This window comes from Equus caballus, chromosome 14 (assembly GCF_041296265.1).
Source record: "Equus caballus isolate H_3958 breed thoroughbred chromosome 14, TB-T2T, whole genome shotgun sequence".
In the NCBI taxonomy this organism is placed as follows: domain Eukaryota; kingdom Metazoa; phylum Chordata; class Mammalia; order Perissodactyla; family Equidae; genus Equus; species Equus caballus.
Genome location: NC_091697.1, coordinates 59,669,422 through 59,683,668, shown reverse-complemented (window position 1 = coordinate 59,683,668; position 14,247 = coordinate 59,669,422). Strand labels below are relative to the sequence as shown.

The following is a 14,247-nucleotide window of genomic DNA, read 5'->3' as shown; positions in this document are numbered from 1 at the left end:
GAGACTTATGTCACTCAGTAAAGCAGCTAATAAACATTCGCTATAGTGGTCTGAAGCAAACCACCAATTATTCTTAGATAACTTGCTGTCAACCCTAAGTCTAGTGAGTTACTTCATCCTTAAGGAGGGTTGCAAGCACAGTGAGGGACGTGCTGTCTAGCAATCTCTTTGCCTAGATTCGATTTTTCACCTTGTGAGAGGGGTGATATCTCCCTGGGATAAGGCGAAAGAAAGATCAATCTGTGTAAGACTATATATCGAGAACCTATTAGTGTGTCATTTTTCATTTAGGAAAGTCTGTATCACCTATTTCTCATTCAGTAACGTCATAAAAAGTTTTTTTGGTGGTTGCTTTAAAAAATAAGACAAGCTGCTAGAGGAAAAAAGTACTAAAAAGACAAATGCTAAAGTAGAAGCTAACTTTCCTAAAAACTCATGGTGCCTGGGGGAGTCCGCACATACACAAAAAATAGTGGCCGCATATTCTTGAATATGCAGGTCTTCTGCCACATGAGATACAGAACTACAACTTATCAGCAGGTGTAGCTTTGAGCAGTATTACTCTGTATGTTTAGAGAAGAAAAGCTGTAAATTGTACAAATGTGCCCACTGAAACCCAAAACAAAGATAACTGCAATCTTTTCTGTTGTTTTTGGGATAAATCAACAGTTTCCAACAATATCAAAGGACTTACAAGTAAGATTCAAATGGATAGAGCCTTAAGAATTGATGCATTACAACATAGTTTGATATTCAGTTGTAAAACTGGATCATTTTTAAAGTTTCAACCAGGATGATATCAAATTACCTAAGCACATTGCAAGTTTATTAAAAGCACATTTTCTGGGGCCGGCCCCATGGCTGAGTGGTTAAGTCTGCGTACTCCGCTTTGGCGACCCAGGGTTTCGCCGGTTTGGATCCTGGGCGCAGAAATGGCACCTCATATCAGGCCATGCAGAGGCGGCATCCCACATAGCATAATCAGAGGCACTCACAACTAGAATATACAACTATGTACTGGGGAGCTTTAGGGAGGAGGAGAAGAAAAAAAAAAAAGATTGGCAATAGTTGTTAGCTCAGGTGCCAATCTTAAAAAAGACAAGACATACAGCTTAAAAAAAAAAAGCACATTTTCTGTCTTCAAAATAATGGAAATCTTTAGGAGTCACTTTTCAAAGATACTCTCCTTGATTAAAATACAGTAAATTCCTTTCAGTTTCTATTTTTAAAACTTCACTTTATTTTAAGCCACGTGGTAAAGGTAAAAATGCTTTTCTGAGTTAAAACCAAGTTACTGTATTCATCCATTCAGAAAATATTTACTGACCTATGAACACAAGTCAGGTACTACACTACTATATGCTTGTAGATTCCTCCTGCTGTGGAATATATAGTCAAAGATACACGGTGCTGAGAGAACACAATGAGACAAACTAATTAAGATAGCAGGAAAGGGAAAATCTTCCCTAATTAAGTCACTGTGTAAGAAGAGATCATTAAGGTTAGCAGATTTTAACTAGGCCAAGGGAGGGGAAGGGGGAATGATGCTAGGCAGAGGAAATCTCAAGTCCAAAGTCCCTGTGGCAGAAGGAAAGTTCAAGAAAATGAAGATGACTAGAGAACAAGGTAGAAAAGGGGCCTGATAACGGTAAAGTGTCTGATCTCTCTGTTAAGAGCAACAGGCAATCTCTGAATGGGCAGCAGATATCCCTGGCTGTGGTGTGTATGTAGGGGGACTCAACAGTGTACACAGTGGTTTATATCTTCATTGTACTTGTGAATACAATCATAAGCAAAAATTTGTGAAGCTTGATTTATAGAAAAAGAAATTACTGTTAATTAAAAAAATTAAAGACAAAAATTAATGATTGTGAGCAAATGTAATTACAATGCCATTAAACAATATCAGATATGTGAATCAGAAATGAAAGTGGTCAAGAATCAATAAAAGTTTAATAAATTTGGCTAAAGATTAAAAATTTCTCACTCTCCACATATAAGTATGTGTGTATGAGTGTTTACACACATACAAAGAAAAAAACACAAACAAGGAAAGTCAAAAAACAAATAACTTGGGGAAAGTATTTGCAACCCTTAAGATAAAAGGTACTGTATTTATAAGAAACTCAAACAAATCAATAAAAGATAACTCAATATAAAAATGGACAATGAGAAAACTGTTTAAAAAAAAGAAATGTTAACATAAAAAAGGTGCTCGACCTCCCTCATTATTAAAGAATATATATCAATAACCAAAAGTTGATTATACCCACTGCAGAGGCATTCTTATACACTGATGAATGAAGTCTATGTAGATCGGGGTAAACTTTTAGAAAGTAAAACTGTGCAGTAATTGTCAAAAGTATTCCACTTTAAGAAATTTATCTTACAGGTATATCTACACAAGCATAAAAGATAAGTACAAAGGGTTTTTATTACACCATTGTTAACAGCAAAAACTGTCAACAAACTAAAACATCCTTTAAAATGCTATCAGCTCAATGGAATTCTATGTGGAAACAATTATACAAGAAGTAAATATTGGTTTGAACTGATGTAGAAAGGTACAGAATACTGTACACACTATGGCTCCATCATGTGGGTAGTATTTTAATTTTCAAAACATATGTATTACTTTTATTAAAAAATTAAAATGCTAACAATAACTTATGAGTGGTGGGATTTTTAAAGACTTTTTAAAAAGTTGTGAAAGCCAAGAGGAATAGATGGAATAAAATTCCAGAGCAGGAAGAGGGTAAACTGAGATTGCCAGCTGTCGTCTTCTCTGGGGACATTTGCCAAGTTTAAACATGAGATGCAGATCAAGTAGAGGGACTCTACTAGAGAGAGAATGTTTGACGGCCTTGAGTACTGGCATGAAAACTGGAATACAGAGAAGTCCAAAAGCAGGGTCACTTTTCTCCATGGGATATCTTGAATAGCAGGACAATTCAGGAGGCTGGGGATTGGCTGGAAATTTCTTACAGTCTCATGGTACTTAAGGGACAAAGTCACACAACAGGGAGGGACTTGCAACAAACACATGACTGACTTACCTGCTTGGGGTGGGAGGCTAAAGACCTAAGCTCAAAATCTTTGAAGATTTTTCGAACTCAGATTAAAAAAGGAGACAGAAAGCTACCAGACTGAATCAAAAACCACGCCTGAGGTAGAGATTGGGGGTAGGGGTAGGAGGACAAGGGTGAAAAAGCAGAGTGAAATTTCCCACAATCTCTCTCGGTGTTCAGAGACAAAGTTCCATTAGACAAGGGGCCTGCATCAAGCACACGACAAGTCTTACTCTCAACTTGAAACCACTGGACAAAGTCTACGTAATTCTGCAACCCAGCATGACCTGGCTCAATTCCCTTTACCCTACCTGCTTAAACAGAGGAAATGGCAAATCCTCCCTGTGAGAAAATATTAATTTCATTATCCTCTAAGGTTCCTTTATATATAAACTACAGCATACAATAACAAATTATAAGACACACAAAGTAAGAAAATATGACTGATAACCAGAGGGAGAAAACAGGACAGAAGATAATCCAAATGTTGGAGTTAAGACGCAAGGATTTTATAAGTATTATAAATGTATCTTTTTTTTCTTTTTTGAGGAAGATTAGCCCTGAGCTAACTGCAGTCAATCCTCCTGTTTTTGCTGAGAAAGACTGGCTCTGAGCTAAAATCCATACCCATTTTCCTTTACTTTTTTATATATGGGACGCCTACCACAGCATGGCTTTTGCCAAGCGGTGCCATGTCTGCACCCAGGATCTGAACCAGCGAACCCCGGGCCGCCAAGAAGTGGAATGTGCAAACTTAACTGATGCGCCAGCGAGCCGGCCCCTAATAACATATCTTAAAAATAGAGGAAAGATAAAATGGATGAAAAAATAGTGAAGTGCAAGAGAGGTAGAGTTTATAAAAGAGATTCATATGGATATTCTGGAAGAGAAAATTTAATATCTAAAATTAAACCTATTGTGTGTGTTTAACAGCAGAATGGATACAGCAGAAAACAGGGTAACTAGACTTAAACACAGGTCATTAGAAAAGACCCAAACTGAAGCAGAAAGAGGGAAAAAAATGGAAAGAATAGATTGTAAGAGGTACATGGAAAATAAATCTTCTAACATACAAGTAACTGATCTTCCACATGGAAAGAATACAGGGAGAGGGGCAAAGGCAGTATTTGAACTGATAATGCCCATAAAATTTCTAAAATTGATGAGAGTTATCAATGCACAAATTCAAAAGATCACCAAATCCCAAATGAAGTAAATACAAAGAAAATTGTAACAAGGGATCCTTTTTACACTGAAAATTGCTGAGTCCTGTTTATATCCTATGGACAATGTTGATATTTTTGCTTAGCCTTCTGTGGGGTGTGGTTCCAAGGTTCAGTTTTCAAAGCTTTTGCAATGCTAAATAGATTTGCCCACTTTGTGCCACCTAGTGGTTAGTCTGGGACCTGAGCAGAGGTCTACCTGTGACATCAGTTCTCAGTCTATGGTATGCTAACTAGGATCAGATCCATGCATGTGCAAAACAGGGGTGAGACCAGGATTTCATAAATAACTTTATGGAGTTGTCTCTTTCATCTCAGTCATCAATCTGATACTTTCCAGTTCCTCAGGCTTCATTTTTCAGTCCTATAGAAAGAAAATGTATAGGACTTTGTAATTGTAAGGCACTGCAGTGCCTTAGGGGCGAAGTAACAGGAGGATGGGGCAAAGCAATGAAGTTGCCCTTGCCTTCTTGGGGGCATAGGTCCACTGCAGGGGGAGGAAGGTCCCTCTCCCTCAGAATTCTGGCGTGTGCAGCCTTCTATTACAGGCCATTGTCAATGCCACTGGATTGCTTGGAGGCTGGGGCCTGAGAGAAAGAGAGCAGGAAAAAACCTGGGAATTCCTTAACTGTGTCTGAGCTTTAGGAGTTCCCTTTCCCATTTCGCAAGCCAGGCTTCTCCCAGATCTTTCTTGATCTATACCACAATACTCACATCCAGGTTTCACATTGCCTTGAGTCCAGCCCAGGGGATATTGGAGTGAAAAACATGGCAAACTCACTGATGGTGGTGGTACTTTGAATTTTCTGAGTTCTCAAAGCGGTAGGTCATGATTCTGTGCAGGTTTTATTATTGAGTTGAATGGGAGATGAGGGGTGGCATGTGTTTACTCCATCTTACCCAGAACTGGAATCCTTAATTTGGTTTTTATGATCATAGACATAAGACAGTTACCTTACAGTCTACGTTTGATATTCTGGAGCTCCTACGGTTGGAGCTCCAGGATAGGTTTCTGTTGGTTCTGGTTTATACTGACTGTTAAAAGAGTCTCACAATCTTTGATTGTTTGCTTGACTCTGTATTTGAAAAATTATTTTTACAAATAATAGGTTGCTGCTAGCATCCTCTAAAGAGGATTCTCATTTTCTTTTGCCAGGCATCTGAGGGCCAAGGCTGGGGCCAAAACTTGAGATTCTCTGAGTTGCCTATAGTACAGTCCACATCCACTTCAGAGGTGGGCATTCAAGGTCCCAATCTGAACAAAAGTTGTTATGCTAGAGTGTTCTGGCCTTTGGTGGGGTCTAAACTATAAACATGTGAGTTTATCCAGCAGCTCCTTCTCTCAGATACATTCTATGAATGAGAAAACGGCCCTGGAAAAAAAGAGACATCGTTTTGGGGTACAGTCTCAGGAAGGAGGAAGGGATTTGACACACCCAGAGTTTGTGCTCCTGGCAACTGCAGGCTTCCAACTCTTTCACCTTTTCCTGGGAGTCTGTTACCAAGAGGCTCAATCTCTCAGTTGTCTTCTTGTTCTGGTAAATGCTCGAGGACAGATACAGCTCTAGTCCATCTTTTTAAGATCTAACTTCCTCTCTGTTCTATGTCAGGTGGTAGTTTACTATCTTTTTGGATTTTTATGATTGTTTGTAACTACTTTTTATATTTAGTCTAGCTCTTTTAGTTGTTCTCAGTCAATACTGGAAAGAGAAGGTTGACATGAGTTTTTAAAATTTATTTTGCTCAGATTATAGGTGGCCTTTTGAATTACAAGAGTAACATCCTTCTTTCACTCTGGGATAATCTGCTGTTTCCTAAATACTTTGTTCTTCACATTTTCTTTTAGATCTCCTGGACTAGTGCTCAATTCCGTTTTTTTTTGTTTTTAGGAAGATTAGTCCTCAGCTAACATCCACTACCAATTCTCCTCTTTTTGTTGAGGAAGACTGGCCATGAGCTAACATCTGTGCCCAGCTTCCTCTACTTTATATGCGGAATGTCTGCCACAGCTTGGCTTGATAAGCAGTGTAGGTCCACACCTGGGTTCTGAACTGGCAAACCCCAGGCCGCTGAAGCAAAGCACGCAAACTTAACTGCTATGCTACCAGGCTGGCCCCTATTTTGTTTTTTTTTGTTTTATAGTCTGGGAGATTGCCTCAACCTTATTATTTATTCCTTCTATTAAATGTTTTTTCTTTGCTACTATATTTTAAGTCACTCTGCATGTTATTTCTTTCTCAATGACTTGTTTCTCTTTTCTTAACATCCTGTTCTTAAGGGATGAATTTTTAAATCTCTTTGAGCAGAGTTCTAGAAATGTTTTCTTTTTCTTCCTTAAATTAACTATTTTCTCTAGAATCTGTAAGCTCACTTACTAGGTTACTTACCATGCCCCTTAAATAGTACTAATTCTCCTATGGCTGGTGATCTCTGGCTGTCAGTTTTAATCAGTTCAAAATGACCAAGTATGGTTTGCTTTGGTATCATCTACACGAATTCATTTTCTGGTCACAGCTTTCCTTTTTGTAGGTGTTCTGACTTTGAGTTCCATGAAGGAAGACCTAACTGCTCAATTTTGTTTCATGGTAGTGCCAGAGTTACAAGGACTTTATCCCAGGTACCTCATCCAAACTAAAATGTTCCATTTCTACAAATGTTTTACTAACATCTCTTTGAGATACTCTTTGGTGTTTTGCTTGAGGTTGGCTGACTACACTCTGCCTGGGGTAAAAAAGAAAGTATTGAGGGTATGGGTCCCCTTTTGCAGCACCACGTAACTTCCATCCTCTGCCACATCTAATCCAGGGTTCTGCTGGGCAATTGTTTCTAATCACTCAAAGAATTATGAGATTGTGGCTTCTCTGACTTTTGTATCTTTCAGATCTAGTTTTTCTGTCTCCAAGGCTCCATTCATGTTGTGAACCACTATATTATACTATCTCTATATTTTTATACATAATAATATTTGATAATAGTTAGTAATTATTATGTGCCAGGCACAAAAAGTTTAAGAGTATTTGATCCTTATAAGAATCTTATGAAATAGAACTGGAGAAAGAGAAAGTGAAGCTTGGAGAGACGATGTAAGTTGTTCTAGGTGACAGAGCAAGCTCTGCTTTCATAGTTTTCAAAATCAGACTCCATTTAGTTTAACCCAAAAGTTGACGTTTCTAGATGTGAACCCAAACTCCAAGAAATCCAAAAACTGTGCAGGCTTATTTATTCTATGCTAAACTATTATAATATTAAGAAGTTGTTAACAGACAGTTATATATCAGATTTAATATAATGTAATTCAACAAACGGGACTCAAGTGAAAAGAGGAAAAATACCAAATGTTTCCCTTTTCATTATGACTAAGTGCAGTATACTGAGGAGCCAAAATGAAAAAAAGAGAAAATAAATAAACACTTCCTTTTCCACAGGCAGAGCTTTAAAATTCAACTTATTTCTCAAATTGTAACCTAAATGATCTAAAGGAATTTTTTCCTCCCTCCTTCATAAAGACTCATATTTTCTTTGATAATTTTCAACTGTTATACTGTTTTTACTGTTGCTCTTCTCAGAATTTCAGAGAAAATCCTATGGTATCTAACGAAACCAAATTACAGTAAGTCTTTCCTAAAAGAAAAAATAGTAAACTAAGTTAAAAGTACACACTTAGTCCTTGTTTCATTCAAATATAAACATGATCAAAACACACTATTGGCATGGTAATCAATATTTTTACATAGAAAGACAGAGTATGTTATTAAAAATCTATAATTCACTAATTAATTTGATGTATTACTCAATTTATTTCCATGAAATAGCTAACCTGGCATTCATAGTATTATTTCAGAAAGCTAGCTAAAACATTAGAAGTAGACTGACACATTAGCAGGGGGTGAAAGCCTGATCATGACTTTTTAGTCTGATTCATGCCATTCTAAGTTTCACTCAGTATCTTCCAGCAAAGTATATACATAACAAGATGCTCAGGAGACATTTCATAAACGACTGACTGAATGTAGTTGTACAGCTATTTTAAAATTCAAAACAATAAGTATAAATAATGAAAAACAAAAATTCTGTAATACACAATACTATATTTCAACACGAAAGATCCAAAAAATGTTCAAATAATTTAGATAAAACATGTTTATATTTTACTATCCCCTCTTTTTCCATTGTAATGACTTTTCCCTTTTCTATTAGCAAAAAAAAAAAAAAAAGCAAAAAGGCTGAGCTAGTTTTTACAACAAAACTCACCAAAAATGTTGGTCTTTACAGTAAGTGCAAGATGAGTATTATTCCTCAAAATTTCAAGGGCCTTCACAAATGTAATATTCTCAAAGTTTTGTCCATTTACTTCCATTATCTTGAGAAAAGTATTAGAAAAATACAAATTAAGACAAAAACAGTATTAGTTACTTCTGCAGCTTGAAGTATAATGGTGAAAAAATAAAACGAAACTTGAATAAAATGTACCCATATGTGACCAATGGTTATCTCTGTGAGAAATGGGAATTACTGTTTAGTTTTTTTCTCTCTATTGTTGTACTTCCCCAAATATCTACTATTAGCATTTTTTAAAAGTTCATTCCCTCTGGGATCATATTAAGAAAATTTTTTAACACAGCATGGTTTATATACTAAGGAAAAAATTTTAATCATGTCAGATCATAAAAATTATTGCCTGTGTATGTACAAATTTTAGTGCAATATTCTAAACCCAAATTTATTACATTTAAAAAAGAAGTAATTCATTTAGAAACAAAATATTAGGAAAAGGAAAAAAATCACACAAATAAAATTCCCAGAGTTGAAAAAGTCTTGAGTCTACATCCTGAAATGGATCATCTAGTACCATGCAAAGAAAATAAAGAGATCTATTTTTTAACATATCCCAATGAAAATTTTGAATTCCACGGACAGAGAAGAATCTATAAGCAACGGTAGGTGTGTGTGTAGGGGAACCAAAGGTACCTAGAAAAGAAAAACACTCCACTGAACAAAAGCATCGTAAACATTGCAAGGACATGTAAACCCATAGTATCTACTGCCCTTTTTGAAATCTACTGCCCTTTTTGAAAAAAGTACTAGACAAGGGAGTAGAAGAACCAGAAGTCAACTGTGAGATGAATCAAAATAATGGAGACATATGGCAATAGATGGAGGCGATCACTGAAATCAATAAGGCAGGTATAAATGTCTAAATGATTGTTAGTAATAAGCTTAGGAAACTTCATGCAAATATCAAAAGCATTTTTAAAAGGGAAAATACATGTTAAAAAATGTCAATAATTTAGATCTAAAATAGATAACTTCAATGATACTTGGGAATACTGAGAGAAGAAGTAAAAGCATAAATTTCTCTCCTCTTTTAGGAATGAAATCATTGAATGTCATTGTTTTTGTCTGTGAAGAATGAGATTTTTAAATGTGTTTACAATAAAATACTGGAATATACACACTGACTCCAGGATCCTAGCTCCTAGATATTCTTAATGAGTAGTCTGGGGTAAAGTCCAGAAATTTCTATCTTTAAAAAGCTCCCTTAGAGAAAGAAGGCGAGACTTAAAACTTCATATCAGAGTTTCTTAACCCCTTGCACTATTGATATTTGGGGTGTTGTAGGCTGTTTAGCAGCATCGCTGGCCTCCATTCACTCGATGCCAAGAGTAATCTCCAAGTGTCCACGACAATCAAAAGTATCTCCAGACATTGCCAAATGTCTCCTGGGGGCCAGTTAATAACCATTATTCTGGAGTGTAGAACTTTTTATAACGTGAATGCCCTCAAAATTAAAAAAAATAATAGTATGGTTCAGTTTAAAGTAAAATAAAGCCACATTCTTCATGAATAAACCAACAAACAAAAAATTTTAAATGGGAAGAAGTAAGCTCCCCAAGTGATTCAGCTAGATTTGGGAAACCACTCTTTGGTGTGCATGAGAATCATCTAGAGAGCTTTGTTAAAAATATAGATTCCCATATAAACAAGTACATGGACAAAGAAAACAGTTCAGTGGTTACCAGGGGAAGGGGAGGTGGGGGGTGGGCACAGGGGGTGAAGGGGAGTACTTATGTGGTGACAGTCAAGAAATAATGTACACCTGAAATCTCACATTGATGTAAACTGTTAGGAACTCGATAAAAAAAAATTAAAAAAAAAAGATTACCAGTCCTTATCTGCAGTGAATGTGATTAATATGATTAATAGGACTGAGGTGGACATAAGGTTGTCAGTAGTCACATTCTGAAATATATTGCTCTAGAGTTTCCCAACACTTATATGGAGAGAATAATTCCCCATCGAATTCCTCCCAGTCTCTCCTTTTTCCTAGTCCCTTACTAGCTCACTCTACTTACGGATGCAGTTGTGTTACCATACAAACGTTATTTAAGCTGAAACCATTGTTTATGGTAATCTTTAGCCACTTACATTTTAGAGTGCTATGAGCGAAAAGTGCTTGCTCCTTCAAAGTTTGCAAGTGTTAATTCACATATTGATCTTTCTGGAACATTCTGAAGTTGCCTGTTGTTACAGCTTCCTAATCCTTGGAGGATGGGCAGCATCATTCAAAAAAGGTCATACTGATAGTGCCCAGACGATCATGCTGACCATACTATATCACGTTTTCCATTAAAAGTAATGGATATACAACAAATAAAGTTTTGAAATAAACCATTTCCAAATACTACCTCTAAAAAAAGGCTCGAAAAAATACTTCCTCAAATTGATCATGCTTACTTGAAAAAAATGCCAGATGAGAAAAAAAGTAGCAGATATATTACTTATAAGGCTTTCATCTAAGTGGTTGCTTATTTTACTTACCTGATCACCACGTTTCAGTCCTGCATCAGCAGCTTTGCTGCTGGGTTCCACTCCTTCAACAAAAATACCAAATCCCTTCTCACTTCCTCCACTAAGGCTGAAATGCAGAGGGGACTCCCGGGAAGCCTTCTGCAGCACAACTTGTCTCCACTTAGCCTTTGCAGCACAGGCAATATTCAACAAACGGAGATGACCATTCATTTTCTAGGAAGTAGAAAAGGGTAAAATGTATATAAATGTATCTGTTCCTACAGACTTTTTAAAAATCACCTAAAATTATCAGAATTAGAGTTATGTTGGAAATATAAGAGTAAAGAACATGAAAGCTGGGGTAAATAAAACTGAAGGAGGGAAAACTTCCAACCCAGAGCATTCTCAAGAATAAGATCTCTTATTTCTTCAAAACTTCTAGGTAATTACGGGCTGTAAAATATTTCAAAGGGATGTCTCATTTACAGAGGGGACAAAAATTATATACTCTACTATCATCTTGCTTATCTCTTGGATGTTATATAAAACAGGAATCTATTTAAACCTTTATTTAAAACCTTAAAGGACTTGAACCAACTTTCCAAATACTAATATTCAAAGACACATTCAAGCCTCCACCTCTTCCAGGAATGTTGTTCCTATATTATTTTAGATCTTCCTTAAACTCAGTAATATTCTAACTTCCAGGTTCTTATACCAGCTTAATATTCAACTATTCTCAAACAATGTAGTATGTGTAAATCTCACGTCCATAATAAGCAGCTAAAGTTTTTTCAGGGCAGGGACCAAGTCTCACACCTGTTTTGATCCTATATAACACCTTGCAGTTTAAAGTAGAATTCAGTAAATACTTGACAACTGATTATTAAAAAAAAAATTGTATGATCGTAAGGCAGTTTCTGCTTTCCATTAGCCCTTTGAATAACTATACAGCCAGCACTGGAAGATCCAAACGATGGTTGTGAGCCTCTACAGTCTCTTAATCAAGTTCCCCTCTCTCTGTTCATTCCTCCCATTTTGCACAGAGCAGATGTGCCGCTGAGAAGGCTAGAGGAACCAAGGGGTAAAGAAAAGACAAAAATCTGCCAATTTCCCCCTTTATTCAACTCAATCCACTTATAGAATATGAGTAAAAACAATGGTTCTTGAGCATTTGATGTGCCAGGTTTTGTTCTCAGATTATTACCTTCAATAGCTCACTATAATCCTCATAAAAATCCCAATAAACAAGGGACTACTATCTGTAAAATAAGACAACTGAGGCATAACAAGTTGGGCAACTTGTCCAAGTCAATATATCTAGCAAGTGGTGGAGTCTGGATGTTAATTAAGGCAATCTGTCTTCTGGGCTGCATTACTATTTACTTCCTAAAATTTCAAGCTGCTTGGAGCAGACAATCCTACTTGCAGTTCAAAGCTTTATATCTGACAGAATAAAATGGATTTATAAATAGCTACTGTGAAAGTTAAGAGAACCTAAGGGGATTATCTTAAGTGTCATATAGTTAGAACAAGTGAAATCACATGCAGAAGGGAGACTTAGAAAGTCTAATGTAGATCTGATATGTAAGACAGGCCTTGAAGGCTGCATAGAGTTTCAAATAACAAGACTGGGAGAAGAGAATTTCAGCTTGAGAGAAGTGTCAAAGAATATAAAATAATGTAGTTGGCTATAATCTAGGGTGTACAGAAAAATGGCTGAAAACGTAGATGAGAAATCTGAATATACAGGTGAGGAATGACTTTGGGAGGAAATATTTTGGTTTATTGATGAACAGATAACAGTCATCTTATTTATGGTTTAAAAACAATTTCTTGGCCACAAAGAATGGACTAGAAGGAAGAGAGACTGTTAACAAAAACTAGCAGGCTATTATAACATATCAGGCATAATGAAATGAGGCCCTAAACTGGGGAGTGAAAAAAAAAACGGTTGAGAGAGAAAGACCAGAGGAAATATGTGTATGTGTATGCCTAAATCAATGACCCAAAGGACTTTAGCAAATGAGTGGACATCTTGGCCAGGGAATTCAAGGAAAAGAGAGAGGGGGCCCACATATACACCAGAGTTTATAAGTCTGGGTGACTGGGAGATAACATTATCATTAGTCTTAAAACAGAAGAATCAGGAAGAAGGATGATTTTTGTGTACGCTGGAGTGGCAGACGATGAGCAGACGTCTAGAATAAAGATTTGGAAGTTCTCAGAACAGACATTCAAGACACAAGAAAAGACGAAAGCTGTTTTGAGTTGCTGTTATGGCAGTGGAGGAGTGGGAGGTGGGGGGGTGGGGAGGTAGTGGGTGGAAGGGGGTGGGATTCCTAAACTCTGAAGAAGATAAATTCTTTTGAGCCTTACTGTATCTTCCAGATTTTTTTCAAATTCCTCCAGAAATCGAGTCATAGCAGGATCACCTTCAAAATCATTAAAATGATTATTTACCCATAATAATACAATCCGTGTTACCTGTGGAAACATGGAAGAGGCAGCAAGCATATAGTTAGGACAGGCACTCTTTCTGCAAAAGTAGATTCCAAAAGCATACTCAAAACTGAGGGGGAACTGAGCTTTATGGCTAACTCCTTTGATCCCTCTTTCTTGCACACAAAAGGTTCATCCTAACAGAGAGGCATGGTTTAGTTTGAGCGTCTGCTTCCTTGGGTACACTAGTAATAGACAGAGCCAAGACACTGTGCCCTCAGAAAACACAAGCCTGTATGCTAAGAGGTAGGAAGTATATGGGATGTATATTTCAGTGAGCATCTTAAATGCAAGCTTCCAAGGGCAGGCAATCATATCAAAAGTGTTTCTATAACCGGCGCCGGGCCCATGGCCGAATGGTTAAGTTTGCGCGCTCTGCTGCAGGCCCAGTGTTTAGTCAGTTCGAATCCTGGGCGCGGACACGGCACTGCTCGTCGAGCCATGCTGAGGTGGCATCCCACATGCCACAACTAGAAGGACCCACAACTAAGAATATACAACTGTGTACCAGGGGGGTTTGGGTAGAAAAAGGAAAAAGAAAAAAATCTTAAAAAAAAAAAAAGTGTTTCTATAACCAAGAACGTATTTAACCAAAGTTATAACAAAAACAAACCTGAAACTTCCTTCTTGTCAATACTGTGAATTTTCAAAGCTGTGAACTGATT

The 14,247-nt window shown here is 36.9% G+C and overlaps 1 protein-coding gene across 24 annotated transcripts in view; it reads right to left on the bottom strand.

The window, feature by feature from the left end:
* Window positions 1–14,247, bottom strand: part of RAPGEF6 (Rap guanine nucleotide exchange factor 6) — a 201,485-nt gene that overhangs the window by 56,681 nt on the left and 130,557 nt on the right. For all 24 annotated transcript variants that reach the window (XM_023616914.2, XM_070232665.1, XM_070232666.1 and 21 more), the window contains 3 exon segments: window positions 13,460–13,567; window positions 11,111–11,314; window positions 8,543–8,651 (listed from right to left, as the gene is read on the bottom strand). In XM_023616914.2, the coding sequence (XP_023472682.1) occupies window positions 8,543–8,651; window positions 11,111–11,314; window positions 13,460–13,567 (421 nt within the window).